Source organism: Vicugna pacos, chromosome 3 (genome assembly GCF_048564905.1).
Source record: "Vicugna pacos chromosome 3, VicPac4, whole genome shotgun sequence".
NCBI lineage: Eukaryota > Metazoa > Chordata > Mammalia > Artiodactyla > Camelidae > Vicugna > Vicugna pacos.
In genome coordinates, this window is record NC_132989.1 from 11,992,261 (window position 1) to 12,011,521 (window position 19,261).

Below are 19,261 nucleotides of genomic sequence, written 5' to 3' on the forward strand. Positions count from 1 at the left end.
CAAAAGCCACTAAAATTTTGATGTTATTTGTTATGTGGCAGTAACTGATTGATACATGCTCTTTTCATATCACTTTATCACTTTTCCCTTCTCCACAGAGAAATGATAATAATCATTTAAAAGTGTAAATCAGAATACCCACCTCAAAACTTTAGCCCCATTAGTAATTTTTATTGTATTTTAAATCAATCTCAGTTCCTTATCATGGCCTACAAAATACGATGCCTAATTTTTTGTTCAGTGTGCTTTAGCTCCACTGGCTTTCTTACTGTCCTTTGAATACACAGACTCTCACTTTAGAGACTTTACACTTCCTGTTCTTTTTGCCTGGAAAGTTATAGAGTCTAGATCTAAGCTGTCTAATATGATAGCCATTATCCCCATGTGGCTGTTTAAACTTAAATGAATTAAAATTGAATAACATTAAAGATTTAGTTCCTCAGTCATCCTAGCCACATTTCCAATGCTCCATAGGCAGATGTCACTAGTGGCTACCATATTAGCACAGATTTAGAATGTCTCCCATCATTGCAGAAAGTTCTGTCGGTCATAACAAGGCTCTATTAAAGTATTACCTCTTCAGAGAAGCCTCCCACCCATTTGAGGTAGCTCTCTAGCCTACTCTGTGTTCCATGACTCTATTTGGCTGTATTTGTAGCATTTAACAACTATTTGAAGTCATGATATTTATTTATTTGTTCACCAGAATACAGACCCGAAGAGAACAAGGACTTCATTGATTTTACTCTCTGCTATATGCCCAGGGTCTAATAAAGAGGGGTGCCCAGTAAAGACTAGTTGACTGAATAAATGAATGGAATGTTAACACTTCATTCATTTATGGGTGATGAGGACTATGCCATGTCAAAGCAGAAGCATAAACAAAAGCAAAGCCGTGAGAGGCTGAGAGGCATGTGTATGGCAACACTGGGTACCTGCTTCAGCTGTAAAGCAGAGTGTGCAGGGTTAGGTAAGTCTCAAAAAGTAGGCAGACTGAGACCACATCATTGAAAAGACTCATATTCTGGGCTAAGTTTTAACTTAAAACAAGATGGAAAGCCACTGACAATTTGTTTACAATCAAGAAGTTTCCTGATTAAAATAGTCTTTAAGAAATTGATCTACCCTCTGTGTGGCAAGTGGATTCTAACATGGAGAGACTAGTCAAAGGCTAAAGACACAAGCCAGTGAAAAAAGAAGAAAAAGAGGGACAGATTCAAGAGTCATAGTGGTGGAAAATCAACAGATTACTGTATTGGATGGAGAGGTTGACAGACTGAGGAATCAAACCAGACACTGACATTTTGAGAGGGAGTGATTCAACAGAAATACAGTGAGGGATAAGCAAAGGGTTTGGTAGGAAGGGTGCCCAGTTCCGTCTTTGATACGTTTAACCCAAAATGTAGAGGCTAGCCTCTTGGGGAAAGGGTAGACCCTGGGGAGAAAAAGGGAGCAGAAGGAGTCACAGAGAGCAACATTGATGGTGGGGAGAATGTAGCATCACAAAGCTAAGTGTTCTTAGCGAGAGGTGTGAAGATTCTCATAGGCCTTAGGCTAAAAGAAATAAAAACATAGTATTTGCTGATGAGAAATCCATCTCAACCCTAGAGAAACTGGCTCATTAGAATAGTTAGAGTAGAAATGATGCTTCAAGGTATTCAGAACAATCTTAGAGTTAGGAAGAAGAGATAGTAAGTTAAGTAATTTTACCAAAGCTAATAAACTACTTGACTCTGGACTCCACACTTACCCTTATGAGCTTCCGATCCCCTAAACTCTTGCTTTTCAGTGTCTGGAGTAGAGACTAAATGGAAGGCTTGCATTACATGTTCTCTGCCCTCCCTTGCTGCTGTGACACCTCTGTGGGCTTTTCCCAGATAGGTTAGGGATGGTTGAAGCTCATCCTGCTTGCTTGAGAGAGACTGCCCTAATTAACCACCTCAATTAACAAATGGAGTTTGGCACAGAGCTAAAATGAAGTTCTCTGATTTCACATTTCCTTCACACATAATTTAAATCTCAGAATTCTTCAGTTTTATAATTACAGGCTTGGAAGGGGATCTTGAAACTGTTTAGTTGATTTCCCTTCGCTATGAAAGAATGAATATACGTACACACACACACACACACACACACACATACATACATATCTCCTGCCATCCTTAGACGCAACAGCAACAACTCTTGACTGTTCTGGAGCCAAGACAGGAAGGGTAGCCAATTCCATCACCTCTCTATTAGGAATTCCCTAGGAAGCCTTATCCTCTGCCTCTACTATGCTCAGTGGCTTCCACATCCTGTGGCTGTCTTGCTTTGGCAGCAAGGGCATCTTTGTCAGCCCTTGACTTGCACATGCAACATGGTGCAGAGTAGTGAGCATCTGCCCTAGGACAGCTGAGTGACCCAATTTGCAAGGAATTTTTTCAGAGCCCCTCATTCTCCCTTGCCCAGACCAAGATTTGCAGTCTTACTTGTCCATGTGGCTGTTTTTTGTTTTTTTTTTTTTACATTCCACAAGGGATTGTACTCCTGTCTGACTCCTTTCCAACTTCATATTTTTTTCAAGTTTCATATTTAAGCTCACAAGTCATCTCCTTAGAGAGATCTTCTTCAACCACTTAATCCAAAGTAGGTATTCTCTACTGCAATAGTGATTTATCACCACACCTTATTTTCTTTATGACCATAGTAACAATCTCTATTATTATTATTTTTATTTTTAAGTGTATTTATTGCTTATCTCCCTATAGAATATATGATCCATGGAGACCAAGACCATATCTGTCATTCTCCAGGTTTCCCTCAGTTCCTAGCAAAGTGTGGAACATACGGTGGTTGCTTGTATTTGTCAGCTATTGCTGCATAACAGACCACCCCCAAATTCAGTGATATATAACAGTGAGCATTTACTACCATGTTCCCAGTCAGCTGGGACAGCTTTGCTTCAGACTTTAGTCTGTGGGTTGACTGTAGCATCTCTGTTTTTTTTTTTGCCTTTCTCTTTCTTCTGGGACTAGCAGGCTCTCTGGGACATGTTCTCAAGGCTTCTGCTTGAAACATGCCTAATAATATCCCATTTGCCAAGGCAGGTCACAAGACCAAACATAACATTAATGAATAGCAGGGAGATATACTCTTCCCAATGAGTTTGGGGAAGAGATGAATCTTTACCAAATAAGAATTTAATCTATCACAATGCTTCATAAATATCAATGACTGAATAAATGAATGCCCTCCCCTAGATCAGTTGACCTTTCTAGCCAAGCGACTTTCCAGTGATTACAATCTTGTGTTTTATCAGTGTTAGTTTTAAATTTTCAGTCCACAGTGAATCTGTGGCCTGGTGTGAAAGAACCATACCACTCTGTTCTCCTTGGATAAGAACTAACTTAAGATCTCAGCCTGTTTAACAGAGGTTAAAGCCTCCTTCATTTCATCCTGGCTCTCTCTATCCCCCGTCTTGAGGCATAGGGAAGGCTTCATTCCTGCCAAAAACTAGAAGAGATGGAACCAATTAGAAGAACCTACCATCTGGTGGTGTGGGCTCATCAGTATTGCAGCCAAGATTCCAACTGGGACTGTTAAAGAGTTTGTGCACCATAGCTTGAGTGTCTGAGTAGAGCAGAGAGAATAGGTGCCTCAAGATCACCAGGTCTCTTAGGGCTGACAGCACCAACATTCTGACAAAGAGTGATCTGAAGGGACACCCCCCAGGCACATCCACGTGGCTGGACAATACTTCCTGAAACTATTCCATCAACACAGGTTTGCTCCTGGCTGAGCAGGGATTACCAAATTCTCCTCACAGCCTTGACTAACTCATGAGTCTGCCTAGAATTCAAACCTTTTGCCTACACTGACCTCTGATCTTGCCTTACCCACCGGAATCCTGTGTACACTCTTCTCTTATTGGTGGCTTTTCTCTGCTTTAGCATGTTGTCCCTTGGTCTAGCTCCAGCCTTTCTGAATTCTCTCTCCTGAAGAGGTATGCCATGGGAGGGCATCTGTGTTTTTTTGCTTACTGGGCATCTAGTCTCCATTGTTTTTTTTAATAATGTCCCAGTTTCCTTTGGAGGAACTCCTCTGCCCCCATGTCCATGTAGTTTGGATACACTGAATGAAACCAACAATCCACTTGGCTTTTCTCACCGCCCCAAGCTCTAAGAATGATCTTGACTTGACTGAGAGAATATAACATGCTGGCCAATGTGTCATGTTCGGCAGTGAGCATGTGTCCTGATTTTTATTCAGTGACATCAGGTCCAGGACTTTTGTGGAACTGATGGGAAAAGAGAAGTTCCCTTTCCATTGGACTTTGAGACGGGCAAATGAAGGCCGGCTGTGCTGGGATCTGACAGATAACATATGCATGCGTGAGAGTAAAGCCAATTTAGAGAAAAGCTAAGCCTGAAAATCTGGAAGGTCTATCTCAGTTCTGATGATATCATTCAAGCCTCTGAATCTAGCTGTTCCTAAAGTCAAAATTACTTGATTAGTTTTCTATAATTTGTCACCAAAAGAGTACTGACTGCTCACTGCCCAAATGGGGGTTGCCCCCTTGTCCCTATAAACAGTAATTTCTTGAGCCAAAGACACTGTCTAGTCTGTGTATTTAGTCCAATGTTATAGACTGAATCATAAGTGAAAAGAAATGCTTTCAGATATAGTGTTGCTGCATATTTGGACCCAGGGTAAACTTAGCCTCCTTAAGAGTTCAATTTTCCCCATCCACAAAATAAATTCATTCATGGGTAATGACCACCCTCATAGGAAAACACTGCAGAATAATTAGTCACATTATACTTACGGTACATTTATGTCAATAGGTAAGACATCTAGTTAATTATATTACCTTGCATTTGCCTAGTATTTCCGATCTTTTCAATGCTCTTTCATGTAAGTAATGACATTTGCCTGTTCTAATAACCCTGAGGATACGGTATTATCACACCATATTATACATCTGGAAACTAAACTGGACACAAAGATTTCTCAAGGTCATATAAGAAATCAATGTCAAAGCTGGCATTGAACAAATTAGTTCAATTCCTATATACGCCATTCTATTAAATCTCACTGGAAAATGTCCCACTGGTCTGAAATTCTCTTAAAATCAGAATAATATATACAAATGACTAAACTTCTATTGGAATGATCATCATAGCATTATTTTTAGGGAAAAAATTGGAAATAAATTAGATATCTAATAAAAGGAGAAGGATGGACTTAGGGTACACATGTACAATGAGCTTTTAAGAAGATACTAAAGCTGAATGTAGAATATTCAAAGTAACACGTATGTTACACTGAGTTAAAAAAACATGTTAGAAGACATTACTATAAATCTATTCTTTTAAAATTGATTTGTTCAGGGAAAAAGATGGGAAGCTTATCCTTAGTATTGTAATTGCACAGATTTTATTTTGTTTGGTATCCATGTCCACATGGCTTTCTATAAGACACGTTTTGCTTTTGTACACAAAACAAAAGCTATTCTCAAAAGGTTCATCTCCATCAGAGAGGATCCACATAATTTCATTAGCCTCCCTCCAGCTTTCTCATTAACCCCAATTATGCCTGCATCCTCTGAGATCGGACCTCCCATGACCTTGGGCTTCGCTGTGCCCTCAGAACAGCAAACCATGACAGGCCAAGGTCACAGGAGCAGTCAGGGTTAGAAGGAGATTGCTGGTCACCTCTGGGCGCTGCACACCTTGACTGCAGCTGGCACAGAGCAGAGAGCCACTTGAAAGTGCAGAGGGCTGCATGACGCAAGCAGAAAGCACTGCCCGTGGGGATAGGGCTGCTGCCCCAGGTAGGGAATTAGAGGATCCCCAAGGGAGTGGGCAAGCACAGTGGACAGTGGAATGAAGAGGGCCTGCCCAGCCCGCAGATGTCTGGGGCAGAACCAGAGACACAAGCCATTACCCTTCTTGGTCCCTTTAAGAGCTCAGTTTCCTCATCTGTGAAGAGGGGAGAATAAAAGGACTTACTTCATGGCGTTGGAGTGGAAAGCTGATTTGAAATCAGTGGTTATTAACTCCTTCTCATAACTACGTATCACTGATAGAATTATCTCCTTCATTGGAAAGAACTGAAGTTCCAAAAAAGAGAATTGACTGGCCCAAGCCACGTGACGCATCAGAGGCACAGCTCAGCCTTGAACCAGAGAGCCTTTCTTTAGAAAATGAATCCTTACACCTTATTTAGGACCCTTACTGACAGTAGTCCAGAAGGAGCTGGAGTGAGCTTTTGATCTGACTTATAACTGGTTATCACCCTCATCACTTCCCAGCTACACATTTATAATAGCCTTCCATGGGAATTTACAGCGCAGCCGGCTGGCACTCTCGAAACTCATACTATCAAAGCACTACCCCATAAACAGCAGTAATGCAGGCTTATTTTCATCACTGCCACTGATGTTACATAACATACAGCTATGCATTCATTCACTCACTCATTCATTCATTTAACCAGCACCCTTGCACACTGTTCCCTGGTGGAGAATGTGATGGGAATCTAAAGACAGCAAGGCCACTTTCCCAAGTTGCTTAGTCCTGTTGGCAGATATAATAAGAGTCCAGGTGATTAAAACCCAGCCCTAAGTGTGACACCTGCTACAGAGAAGGTACAAAAGGCCAAGGAGCAGAGGAGGGTGTGAACACGGGGAAGTAAGGAAGGATTAAGAAAAAAGACGCAAGAGCTGGGACTGACCAGAAGAACAGAATTTCAGCAAGGCAGTCGGGGAGGAGCAGTTTGCAGGTGGAGGAAACAGCTGTGTGAATTTGAGGACCACTGAGTTGTCTGGCTTGACCGGAGACCAAGATTCAGTGTAGAGTGGCCTTCCCTGCTGATAAACTAAGTGGATGATTCCTGGCCTCCGCACGCATACTCACCAGATTTCTAGGCGCGGTACTGGCTCAGCCTCCAGTCTCCAGGAGCACACCCACGGACACACCACAGAGCCACACAGGACAACTCACCCCTACACCCAGCCGTCATTTTCCCCTGACCCCCAACATCTGTCCCCATCCCTCTGCCTGCCTGCCAGACTCTGTCCCAAATTGGTGACAGCAGTAAAGGAACAAAGATCATTGCTGCATTAGCAAAAAGCATCCAGGGAACGTGAAAGTGGCAAAGTGCTCCCAAGCATCTGATTCCCGGTGAGAAAACAGACACCTGAACGTGACACATCTCTGCTTAGAACCCTCAGTGGGTTTCCCACAGCTCTTGGGCTGAAGATCAAAACCTATCACAGGGCCCACCAGGCTTGGCCCCACGCTTTCCACATCCCTTCCTCCCTCCATCAGCCCTTGGCCCAGGAAGCTTCTAGAATATTCCTCTCTCTCCAACACCACATCACTGAAAGCCTTCATTTCAAACAGCCATTCAAGCCATTCATCTCTTGGCCTGAAGCTGGTTCCTCTGTCATGTGCTTTCACTGAATCACGGTCCTTTCTTTCACGTCTTTATCCCAAGCTATAATGATGCACTCATTTGTACATTTATTTGACTAGCCGGTAAGCTCCAGGAGCGCAGGGCTGCTTCCTGCTGTTCACAAGAGTAAGCACTCCATAAACACCTGTTAAATGTTGAATGAATGTACCCGAGGCCCACAGTCTTTTTTTTTTAATACCCCTGCGTTTGTGTACAAATGTAGCTTGGATGTGCATCTTGGTGGGGGGAGGTTCAGAGCTTTTTCTCTTGCTTACACCTGGAATTTTCCACACACTCTCGTCATAGAGATAGAGCCCTCGAAGGACTCTCAGAGATCAGAGAAGCTTCCTTGTATAAATGAGCATGAGGGGTGCTTCTCTAAAGTCACACATGAATGGTTCCAGAAAATAGTCCAGCATTTGAGCCTGTGTCTTCAAACCCCAACGCAAGTCAATGCAATATGCTTTTCACTGATTGAACTTGGGTGTGTGTGTGTGTGTGTGTGTGTGTGTGTATCTATCTTCCTGTTTACAATCTAACTGCCCTTCTAAATTCAACTCAGATGTTCTTGTTTTATGAAACCTGGTCTGAATTCTTCCAACTGGAGGTTTTCCTTCCCTCCTCTGAATGTGTGTGTGTGTATGTGTGTGTGTGTGTGTGTGTGTGTGTGGGTGGGTGTTACAGAGAGAGAGAGGCGGGAAGTGCAGAGAACCTCTCCATTCCATCAGTTTTTGTGTGTGTGTGTGTGTGTGTGCCTACCTATTTTCTCTATAAGAACCTGAGCCTCTTAAGGGGAGAATCAATGCCTAATGCATTTTATTTTCCTCAGTTCCTAGTGTAATGCCTTGTAATGGCAAATGGATTTTATCTCTTGCATCAACTTCAACTCTGACCAATCTGTAGTAGCTGCCTGGAATGCTCTGGTGAGAGGGAATTTAAGACCATGTCTAGATTCATTGGGAAAGAATTTTGTAATCAATGAGTGCTGTCTGCAAGGGTTTGAAAGAGGGAAATACAGGTCCATACGCTCCACAGAGGGCAATAATAGAAGTGCTCTGAAGGAATGCATGAAAAAATAAATGAATCTTAACAGCTTCCCAAGCCCTATATGACTACTTTGTCTTCAGCATCCAAGAGACTAGTAATCTCACCCATCTCAGCAGAAGTTTTCAAACTAGTCAGGGGAAGCAATGTTTGCAAACACTGTTCTGCACACAAAACACTGATGATCATCAATGTTATTATGCTAAGAATGAAGAATCAACCACAGACAACGCTGAGGCCTGTTTGTTTCAAAGTGAGGGCATAGGTGAAGGTGGAGAAACCACAATCAGATTGTGACATCCACCAGGCAAATGAATGCAGGCATCCATCATTTAAGTGAGAACACCAGTAGGGAGGCAAGAGACAAACTGAACTCCCCACCTCGCAGAAACGGACCAATGCCAGAGAGGTTAAGATGACGGGAGGAGAAATAGTGTGACTTTACCTACCTGGAACACCTTCCTCCTACATCACTATCAAAATCTGCTCCACCCGTCAATGCCTGCTCCATTTCCACCTCCCCCGAGAAGGATTCCTTATCCGCAGCCATCTGCTCCTGCCTCCAAAGTCTTAGCACTTAATCCTGAATCATAAACCCCATCTCTTTGGGCGCTTCTTGTGTTGGGCTCTATTCCCGCTGTGTCACTGTTTTGTGTGTCCATATCGTCCTAGATTTTGACAGGGTGGAAGCTCACTGAGTTTTGGAGTCTCCAAAGCTGGATTCCCATACTAGCTTAGGCTCTTATGCACTGTGTAATATGGAGAAGATACTTCATCATTATCACTCTCAGTGGCATCATCTCTAAAATGGGGATAATAACCTCTCGAGATCATTACAAGCATAAATAAGACATGTGTGAAGTCCCTGGCACAGAGGAGGTCTTCAAAATAATCCTTGTTTACCCCACCACCAACCCTGCATGCTTTTCTTGAGAGCAGGAGTTACATAACTTTTGTGCCGTCTACTGGATGTTGCAGAGGGAGGAATAGATATGATTAGAATGAAATAATAAAATGGCAGGTGCTGAAGGATGTGAGTCCAATGTAAGCATATTGGCCTGTTGACAGGCCCTAACACGTAACATAGTTTTGTCATACTGGCCACACGTATGATAAGGAGCAGTCAGGACTTTGGTAAACTTGAGAGTTTATGCCTTCTACTTAAAGCAGGCAGCACTTCTGAGCTCCAGATAATAGAAGCTGAGCAGGAATGTGGGTCCAGGGTTGCCTGATGCCCTAACTTTTTTCAGAGAAGCCAGAAATTTAGATGTTTATGTCAAAATTTGAAAAGCACTGTGCCGCTCAAGCAAAACAAGTCTCTGGACTGTTAGTCTGCACCTCTGAAAATGGTGAGGGATGCTCCAGCAAGAGCGAAGAGGCCATTTGTCTGTTGCCAGTGCCTAAAGCCTTGTTAGAATGCCCTCAGGCTTCCTAAGTAGGTCCACAGCAGAGGGAGACCCACTAGAAACAAGCATGTTGCCCTCCACCTGATTGTCATGTAGGCCTTTGACATCTTCATGCTGTGTGATTACTTGATTCCTGGAAATATTTGTTCATTTGTGTTAAGGGAATAGCCCTGTGCCAGGTGTTCTTGGCAACACCAAAATGTAGCTATACCTGGTCATTCTGAACAGCAGTTCACATTCTGGTGGCCGAGGTGACCTGTCACTACACGATACAGGCAATACTTCAGGACAAATCCACTGGAGCTTAAAAACTCACTGCTTTTAGGAGCCAGGCAGGTAAAGAAAATGAGAGGAGTGGGCTGGCTGAGAAGGAAGCCTATCCAGATGGGACACTCTCATCCTAGCCAATTGGAGCTATATAGACCAGGGTCCAGTGTTCACAGATCATTTGAAATTTCAAAAAGAGATAAGATACCCACACTGCGATGTGAAATTCCATGATTCTTAAACACTCTGCTGAAAGTGGCTTGTGGATGGACATTGGGTGACTTCTGCAGCATTTGATAACTGGCAAATGAGAGGCTCAATCTTCAACATGGAGTGCCCTGGGGGTTCCAAGCAGGGGAAAAACTGGGTGAAGAGTTCTCTTTTCTTTTGCATGTGCTGTTCCCTCTGCCTGGAACACACTTGCCTCCAGTGTTTCTGGCCCCCTTGCCTTGACCTCTTGGAAAGCTCCCATTTATCACTGAGCCTCAGTTCAATCACCACCCTCCGAGTGGCCAACTCGGCTTCTCAAAGCAGCTCTAACACTCCCGACAAATGGCTGCTCTAACACCAACATCATTACATTTTAATTTTCCCTTTACAGGACAGTTGGCCTCACTAGGGGTAAAGTCTTCCCGGGCAGGGAACATGTCTTACTTTTGTCTGCATTTCTAGTGCTGAACACCACACCAGGGCTTGGTGAAGGGCTCAAAAACGCTTGCTAAAGGATTGGAAGATTCTTTAGATGAAAGAGATTCTCGAAGTGTGATCCCCATACTAACTGCTACAGAATCTCCTCAAGGCTAGCTCTTAAATATTCTGATTCAGGAAGTCTAGAGTCTGCCCCTGATTCTTGCTTTAAACAAGCTCCCTGGGTGACTTTTATGTGCATTGAAGTATGAGGACCTCTGAGCTAAACTGTAAGCCCCACAAGGAAAGAAGCTGTGTCTTCTTTGTTGTCCATTATATTCCTAGCACCTGGCACAGTGCTGGGCACAAAGTAAGCATTCAGCATGTGTTTGCTGGATAAATAAATGGATGGATAAATAAAAAAAAATAAGAATTCAGTTGTAACAGTTCTCCTGAGACCTCTAATAGAAACCCCAATTAGTATTTCATCTGTCCCTTCATTTATACTTACCATAAAGGCACCAAAAGAAGCTGAGCAGCTGGCCAGTAACTGCCAGCTCTATGGGCAGGCTCCTTAACTCCTGCCCCAGTGGGGTTGGAAGAGTGCCCAGAGGAGACCCCACCACTTTATCCCTTAATGATGGTGGAAAAGGGAAGCAAGAAAGATGGGAAGCAAAGAAGACACAAAACCCTCATCTTGGCCAGAGGTATCAGCAGTACTCTCCCCTGCACCCCCCACCCAATGACGACCACTCTGCCTTTCCAATCAATCCCCTGTTGCAAATACATCTCGCAGGAATAGTTGCTCTTACACTTCCTCTCCTTTCCCTTCTCCACCCTCTGGTGGAGGGATAATGAATAGCAAAACGTATGGGGGAAAAATCAAATGACAGGAAAAATTATGAAAAAACAAAGATTTGGTTATTTTCTGGAGGTAGGACTGGGGCATTTAATTTAAGGTTAACCACTAGTCCAGAGTTTTTAAAAAGCACATGAAATTAAATCTGAATTAAGATGCTTTTCTTGGTTTTCCATAATGGTTAGTTAACACATCCTACCTAAAACCTCTCTGCTCCCTTTGACATGTTTTACTCAATTTAAATTGGGACAGATTTCAATTTTCCCGGATCAATGTGCTGCGGTGAATGTAGCCCCAAAGGGTTCCCTAGATTCATATGAAAGTTAACAGAATATCTTCCAGGGCAGGCTGGGAATTACAATGCCACCATTACCACCCCAGTCCCCTCTCAGATCTTGCAGCCAAACAGGAGAAACCGAAGGTCTAAGAACAAGATAACATTATTGCTTCTCAGGCAATGCCCCCAGCAGTGTCCCTACTGGACTGTAAACTAAGAGCAAGGACCTTTTTTTCATTTCTGTTTTCCCAATCAACGACCATATCAGTTCATAGCATCGAAGAACCATTTAAAGAATGGCCAAATTCATAGAAATCTATACGCTGGTATATGGTAGGAATCAAGTTCAAGAACCTAGGTTCACTAACCAATGGATGACATTGGATCATATTTCTATCTTCCCAATAAGTGGCCAACAACCCAATTAGAGATCAAGTCTTAGGTTGTTAAGTTAATGATGCAGAGCATCACCTTTTGCCTCAGGAAATTTCCTCCCATTTTTGCCTTTTATTATCTTGTCCGGTCACTCGGCATCTTGACACTAGAACAGCAGTTAGCATCTCTTTCCACCAAGCTCTGTTATAGACAGTTCTCAGCAGTATGAATGACTCTATCTGCCAGCCATTTATTATGGATTCCCTAAGCGAGTGATCCTTCTTGAGTACTGGACCCCTTTGAGAGGATGACAAAAGCAATGGACCCTCTCCCCGACAAATAAATTAGCATCTATACCTGTATGCAAAAGTTATGTGTCATCTCTGGTAGTTTTTAGATACCTTGATATCCACACCCAAATCCTCCCCTTAAAGATCCTCCTCCGAGCCATATCAAAAGAAATGCGAGGTTATCTGTTAGCTAAATACCTACTCAATATTATTTTAGCTTTCCAGGGAGATGGTTTCAGAGAACTACAATTCAACAATTAAACTTCAGCTCTCTTTTTAAGGGTGATGAGTAACACAGTTGACAAGATTTTTAACCTCAGCATTACCAAAATGCAGCATTGCTGTTTTATTTATTCAGGGGGTCACTCCTGTGCAAAATCACAGCTCCACTTTGAAGCACTATAAGGTTTCCTCCTTAGGTGCTGTTCACAGACCACTGCGTTACAAGACTCTGAAAACTCCCGTTGGTTTGTTGGTGATCTGTGCATCTATCACGGTGCCCAGGAACATGGGCCTTGGGGTCACAAGACCACCAGTGACTTCCTAGGTGACCTTGGGAAAGTTACATAACCTGTTGTAGCCTTAGTTTTCTCATCTCTAAAAGGAAGATAACAGAGAGCACTACAGGGCTCCTGTGAGGATTAAATAAGTAGCACACGAAAAGCAGTTAGGGTACTGCGCGGGCCACGGCGGGTGCTCGGTCGGTGGTGATGAATGTGACAATAATTGCCCCCAGAATACTTATCACAGTTCTTGAAACACAGTTAGGTCCTCAATAAATGGAATTTGGGATAATTATAATTCTTTGTTTATTGAAGTATAGTTGATTTACAATGTTTCAGGTGTACAACAAAGTCAGTTTTATATATATATATGTGTGTGTGTATATATATATGTATACACATTTTATTTCAGGTATTATATTTTTAAAATTTTTATTTCCAATTTTATACTTTTCCAGTATAGATTATTGCAAGATATTAAATATAGATCCCTGTGCTATACAGTAGGATCTTGTTGCTTATCTGTTTTATGTATGGTAATGTGTATCCAGTTATCCCAGACTCCTCATTTATCCCTCCCCACCCCTTGCCCCTTCGGTAACCATAAGTTTGTTTTCTATGTATGTGAGTCTATTTCAGTTTTGTAAATAAGTTCATTTGTACCATTTTTTTAGATATCATATGATATTTGTCTTTGACTTACTTCACTTAGTATGATCATTACTAGGTCCCTCTATGTTGCTGCAAATGGCACTATTTCCTTCTTTCTTATGGCTGAGTAAGTAATGGGAATAATCATAAGTCTTGGAATTCGTATATACATTATGAGTGGTCTTACGGATAGAGAGCAGGCTAAATTCTCATTCTGAGCCTTCAAAGCAGATTCAGCTCAAATCACTGAGAGCTCACAATGAGGGGAAAGTGGGAAAGAGATGAAGGAAATACGGTGGATACCTTCTGCCATCCACAGCTCAGCAGAACTCACCCAGTCCACAGTGGCACACAAAGCCCCTGGTACCAATTTAATCCAGTTTCCAGTTGTTCATGCCCATTCAGCTCACGCTTCCACACCATGAATTCCCAGCTGAGCTTAATCCCTGGAGGGAAACTGTCTCCACTGGTTAATGTTTACGCTTTCACCTGTCTTAAGATGACAATCATGCAACCAAACACGTTTCCTTTTCAGTCCTAGTTGTCAGAAAAACTCAGAATGCTGCTTGTTGCCCACATTTTATAATGCATTCAGTTCAGACGGCAGAAATTCGTCTCTCCTTTCTCTTTCTTGAGGTCACCTCTGTTCTTTGTGCTCAAAGGCCATCTTAAAAAAGCTGTGCAAGCCATCAATGACTTCCAAGCATTTTGGAAATAATCAAGGCATCAATTTTTGAATAACTATTGGTCATTTCTAGAATATGGGAAACCAAATATACACCTTCTCAGGTATCCTTTCTTACCAAGCCACAGGGACATATTCTCCTTTCAACCACGCACAGGAAAGGCGTCAGCATTTTAAACCACATTCTCCAAGTCAGAACCTTTAATTCTACATCTCTCAGAAGTTTCCCACGTGGGCAACTCTCTCAGCCAAACCAGAAAGCCTCTGTGGGGTAGGGGAGAGGCAGTCCACCCAGTACCCATCGTGCTGGCATTTAAAGTTAGCTGACAGTGAAAAAGCCAACCCAGTCTATGAAGCATGGCAGGATCTAAAATACCAACTGATGGAATCCCTCAAAAGGCCCTGGAAATTTTTCTTGGAGGGCTTTCTGTTATGAAGACCGATGACAACTCGTCATTTTGGCAACACCACCACCTACACACAGGCCCTCTCTTTGCTGGTCAATCGCGGAAAGAAATCTCACAAAAAGAAGCAATTACTTACATCTATAGGTCATCTCAAAGCTGTCGCTGATGTTCACAATATCAATCTGGGGGAGAAGCTTTGGGGGCTCTGTGAGTTGCGACAAAGCGAATCTAAAAGCCGCATGTTCCTGGGACTGCTGGTTCGGAAATAATCCCCCTGTGAGGAAAGAAAATGCAACATGGTATCTGGGCTAGAGACAGGTGTGCTTCCTCCACAACACGCCCCAGATGGGCCCTTTTCTTCTCCCCAGACCATATTCCCTGGTTGTTGCCTTTAGCAGCAGGAGTAAGGGTTCAAATAGACTCAACTGGACACAGAAACTTCAATTTCTACAGATGAGCTTTTATGTGACAAGGGCCTCTAACATCTGTCGCTCTGCCCAGATATTTGATGGTTCTTCACCCCTCAACTCAGCCCAGGTCAGAGAAAACAGGATGTTTGTGGCGTTCCTCCCCCCCCCCACCCCTGTGCATACCACCTAGGCGGACCACGCTCTTGCATGCACATAAACCCTCACTATGTCTAATTTTTCCTGTTCTGGACTTCTTTCTCACCACAGAGCCTTACAGGAAGTAGTGCTAATAAATCTTGCAGAGTGGCCTCTGGCTCTGGGATCCTGTGAGCTTCTCCAGCATTATAACCCTTTGCTTTGACTTGGACAATGATAGTCTTTGACCTGGCAAGACCTGTGTGCACTTTCATTATTCCATGTCCTCTAAGCTTTTTAATTTCCTCTGAAAACTCTTGGTTTTCTGCAAACAGCATTTTGCTTCTCCTTTCACCGCTCATGATCCCGGATACCTAGGAATGACTTGTTACATAAGGGATGGCCATCGCGTGTATTTGCAGGGGGCAGAACCTTGGGCTTCAGCGATGTGGGGGCTTCAGAATGTCCAGAGGATGCAAACATTCTCTTCTAGTAAAAAGCACAACAAAGGTAACTGGTGGGGCTCCTGTTCCAAGAAACAAGAGTACACACCTTAGCTTTATACTTCCTGTGGACATGTAAATCAATTAAAATACACTCCTGTGAATTAAAATGAGCAATTCCTAGACATTGAACTATAATGAATGTTTGCGTAGAAGTTGATCTCAGATTCAACAGGAACCACAGCCCCACTGTGATGCATTTCTAACTTCTTACACAGTAGGTAGGTGTTTGTTTTTAAGAACCAATAGGCAGATGATAAGGTTTTCGTTAGAGACGGTACAAGTAGAATCAAGTACTGTCTGATGGGAGTGATATTTTTAGCATTTGTTCTCCAATCTAATGTCTCAGCCTTATTTGAAAACAAAAACAATGATTTAATCAGTAGAGCACGCAAATTGGGGCTAAAAATGATGAAAAATCTGCAGAGATACATGAACACATATATCATATACACGTACACACAACACCTCCCCTATATATATATATCTCCATGGCAATAGACACAAATACACTTGGGGAGAGCAAGTGCACGTATCTCAAGACACGTATTTCCAATCAGCAAAGTATGGGCAATACATATAAGAGGAAGTGATTTATACATGTTCATATGCCTCCATTTTAAAGAGTAAAATCGAAAAAACTCCTTCAGGATTCTGATGCTCCACCGTCCCTCCCAGATGACCACACCCCAAACACTTCCCTTTCTCTCTTCCTCCTCCCCTGCAATGAATGAAAGAGAGAGGGTGGGGGTGGGGAGGTAGGTGGCTATAGGCTGGGCTGTAAGAGAAGTGTCTCCGGAGGCAGGAAGTTTTGTTTTGCGTCGAAGGCACTAATACGCATACACAGACACACTTCAGAATGCGGCTTAACAGGTGTCAGGAAACAAGGCAAGTTACTCCCTGGCTCTTCCAACCACCAAGCCAGCACACGGGAGAGGCCAAAAGAAGTCGGTACTGCAGCACAGAGGTGCCCAGCAGAATACCACCTGCCCCACATTTCCCCACCAGCACACAGGCACACAAGGAACACAAACTACTAGTAACAGGAACTTTCCTGAGTGGACCAATGCCCCTAGTAGGGCACAGAAAACAACCCAAACCCACCAAGATGCCTCCATACAAAGCAGTTTGCTGGATTCCGGGACACAAACAGCACGGAGATGCTGGTCACACTGAATCCCCAAACCCTTGTGGACACGCATTGTTATTGGTCTTAATGCTCCTGTTTGTTTTGCTTTCACCCATTATTATAGGAGAAGCAGGATATATTGGCTGTCCCCAAAATACAGGGAGGGTGGGGGTCCTTTGAGAAGCACGACAGCTAGGAAGGGGAGATAAGGAACAAAAAAAGCAGGCAGGATGGTGAAACCTGCCTCCAACTTGAGAGGATGGAGCTTAGCGATGGGGGAGGCTCAGAGGAGGGGAGAGGAGCATGTGTTTGTGTGTGCTCCTGTGTGTGTAAAAGGTAGACAATGTCTGGACTGAAAATCTAGGAGGAGTGGGCAACTGAAGCGATAAAAAAAAAAAAGACAGACTAGGAAGTTCCGGGATCTCAGAGGAGTGGGGACCACCCGCCCAGCATGGCAGACAGCAGACAGAAAGCAGCTGGAAGAGTCCAGAGCAGGAGAGAGAGCCCCTCTCACCTAGAGTGGGGGCATTTTTTAGCATTATTTCAGTGGCTGCAATAAACCCAGCACCCTTCACTCCTTTTACAGGGTCTCTTTCCCCTCCCCCAGCTAAGAAGTCACCGCCTCTCTCAAATACTTATGTGCATATTTAATACATAATCACACACGTAAATACACACACCACACATATTTATAGACATAAATGAAATCGGGCATCGTCTACCAAGGGAAGGAGTTAACTCCTTAAACACCCACCACCCTTTCCCTGGTTACAGCCTGATTTTTTTTTCCTTCCTCCAAAGCAGTGGTTCCTCCATTTCACATGCTCCTGCCTAGAGTGTGAGTGGTGTGTGAGGACCTGTGTGTGTGTGTGTGTGTGTGTGTGTGTGTGTGTGTGTACACTTCCCTTCTGCCTCTCATCCCATCAAGAGAAGCCCCCTCCCCATGCCAGTGGCCCAAGTGTTCACATCTCCGGACAGCATCACCGGACAGCTTTGATACACAGCCAAGCACAAGAGCCCGTCGTGGGGGTGGGGGGAACACAGACCCCACACACAGACACACAAAAACTGGCCAGACCCAGAAAGTCCCTCCCCAGGCTGCCCCTCTCACTCACCGATCTGGATATTATTGGGGAAATTGGCACCTACTACCGCGCCTAGGAAACCGGTGCAGAAGAAGGCAAAAATGTGCTGCATATTCCTTTTTGCATTGGCGAAAAAGAAGCCCAGGTCCAACCATAGATTTGGTGTTCCCCCCCTTCCCTTTATGCCTCTCTCCGTGTTGCCTCTTCTTTTCCTCCGTCCCTTCCTTCCTTGCTGGCTTCCTTCCTTCCTTCCTTCCTTCCTTCCTTCCTTCCTTCCTTCCTTCCTTCTGCGAGGTTTGTCTGTTTCCCTTGGAATCCGAGCGCTTAAACTGCAGCGTTAACACCAACTGACAGCCAGATTAACTGAGCACGGAAAAGAGAAGCCCGTCCTCATGCTAGCTGGAGCGCTGCTCCCCCTCTCCCTCTCCTCTGCTCTGCTCTCCTCTCGCAGCCTGCCTCTCTCTCCCTCCCTTGCTCTCTCGCTCTCCCCCTCACACTCACACAGGCAGCCAGCGCTATGCTAATACCCACCGCGGAGCCTGCTCCGAGCTCCCCAGCTGACCTCCTCTCCCTTACCCCCCCCCCCCCCCCGCCTCCCCATCCTCACCTTAGCCTCCTTTCTGGGTGTGCCGGTGGGTGAAGGGGCGTGATACCTGGAGCTTGCTCCTGAAAGGGACCACCCTGCAAGTCCCCTGCACCCTCCCCCGCCTTCGTTGGCTCTCTCTGCCCCCCTCTCCCCAGCCCCCAGCCCCCAGCCCGGCAGATGCGACTGGGAATGTGGGTTCGGCTGTAAGTCAGTAGGTGGCAGGGGGTCCCCACATTCGTGCTCCATCCACCTTCTGCTTGATCTAGGTCACTTTTTCTAGGAGCTCGAGGGCTGTGCTGGATATATCTCCTGCACTCCACTGGCCCAATTATTCCTACAACTAATTCCTGAGGGGAAGACCCTAGAAATTCCTCCTAGGAGCTTTAAAGGAAAAAAATACTGAAATAAATAAATAAATAAGCTCCCCCACGTCCACATTGGGAGGAATGATAGAAACACAAACCCAAGGACCCAGACTGACTGACAAGTGTCTTGACTTGGACCTCTGGCGATCCCTGCTGCCTTTACAAGGGGAATTGGTGGTCTCTTAAATCCTGGGCGTTTCAAACGAGCCCCCTTCAG

General features: G+C 44.2%; 1 protein-coding gene across 5 annotated transcripts in view; it reads right to left on the reverse strand.

The window, feature by feature from the left end:
• Positions 1-18,340, reverse strand: part of GRIA1 (glutamate ionotropic receptor AMPA type subunit 1) — a 292,805-nt gene extending 274,465 nt beyond the window's left edge. For 2 of the 5 annotated variants that reach the window (XM_072954176.1, XM_072954183.1), the window contains exons 1-2: positions 16,729-16,869; positions 14,968-15,105 (exon numbers count right to left, since the gene is read on the reverse strand). In XM_072954176.1, the coding sequence (XP_072810277.1) occupies positions 14,968-14,980 (13 nt within the window). In that variant the 5' untranslated portion in view covers positions 14,981-15,105; positions 16,729-16,869. Of the gene's footprint in view, positions 1-14,967; positions 15,106-15,857; positions 15,861-16,728; positions 16,870-17,705; positions 17,735-18,123 lie in introns of those variants that run through there. The other 3 variants (XM_006214959.4, XM_006214960.4, XM_072954181.1) reach the window with 2 other exon arrangements.
• Between the last annotated feature and the right edge of the window lie 921 nt (positions 18,341-19,261).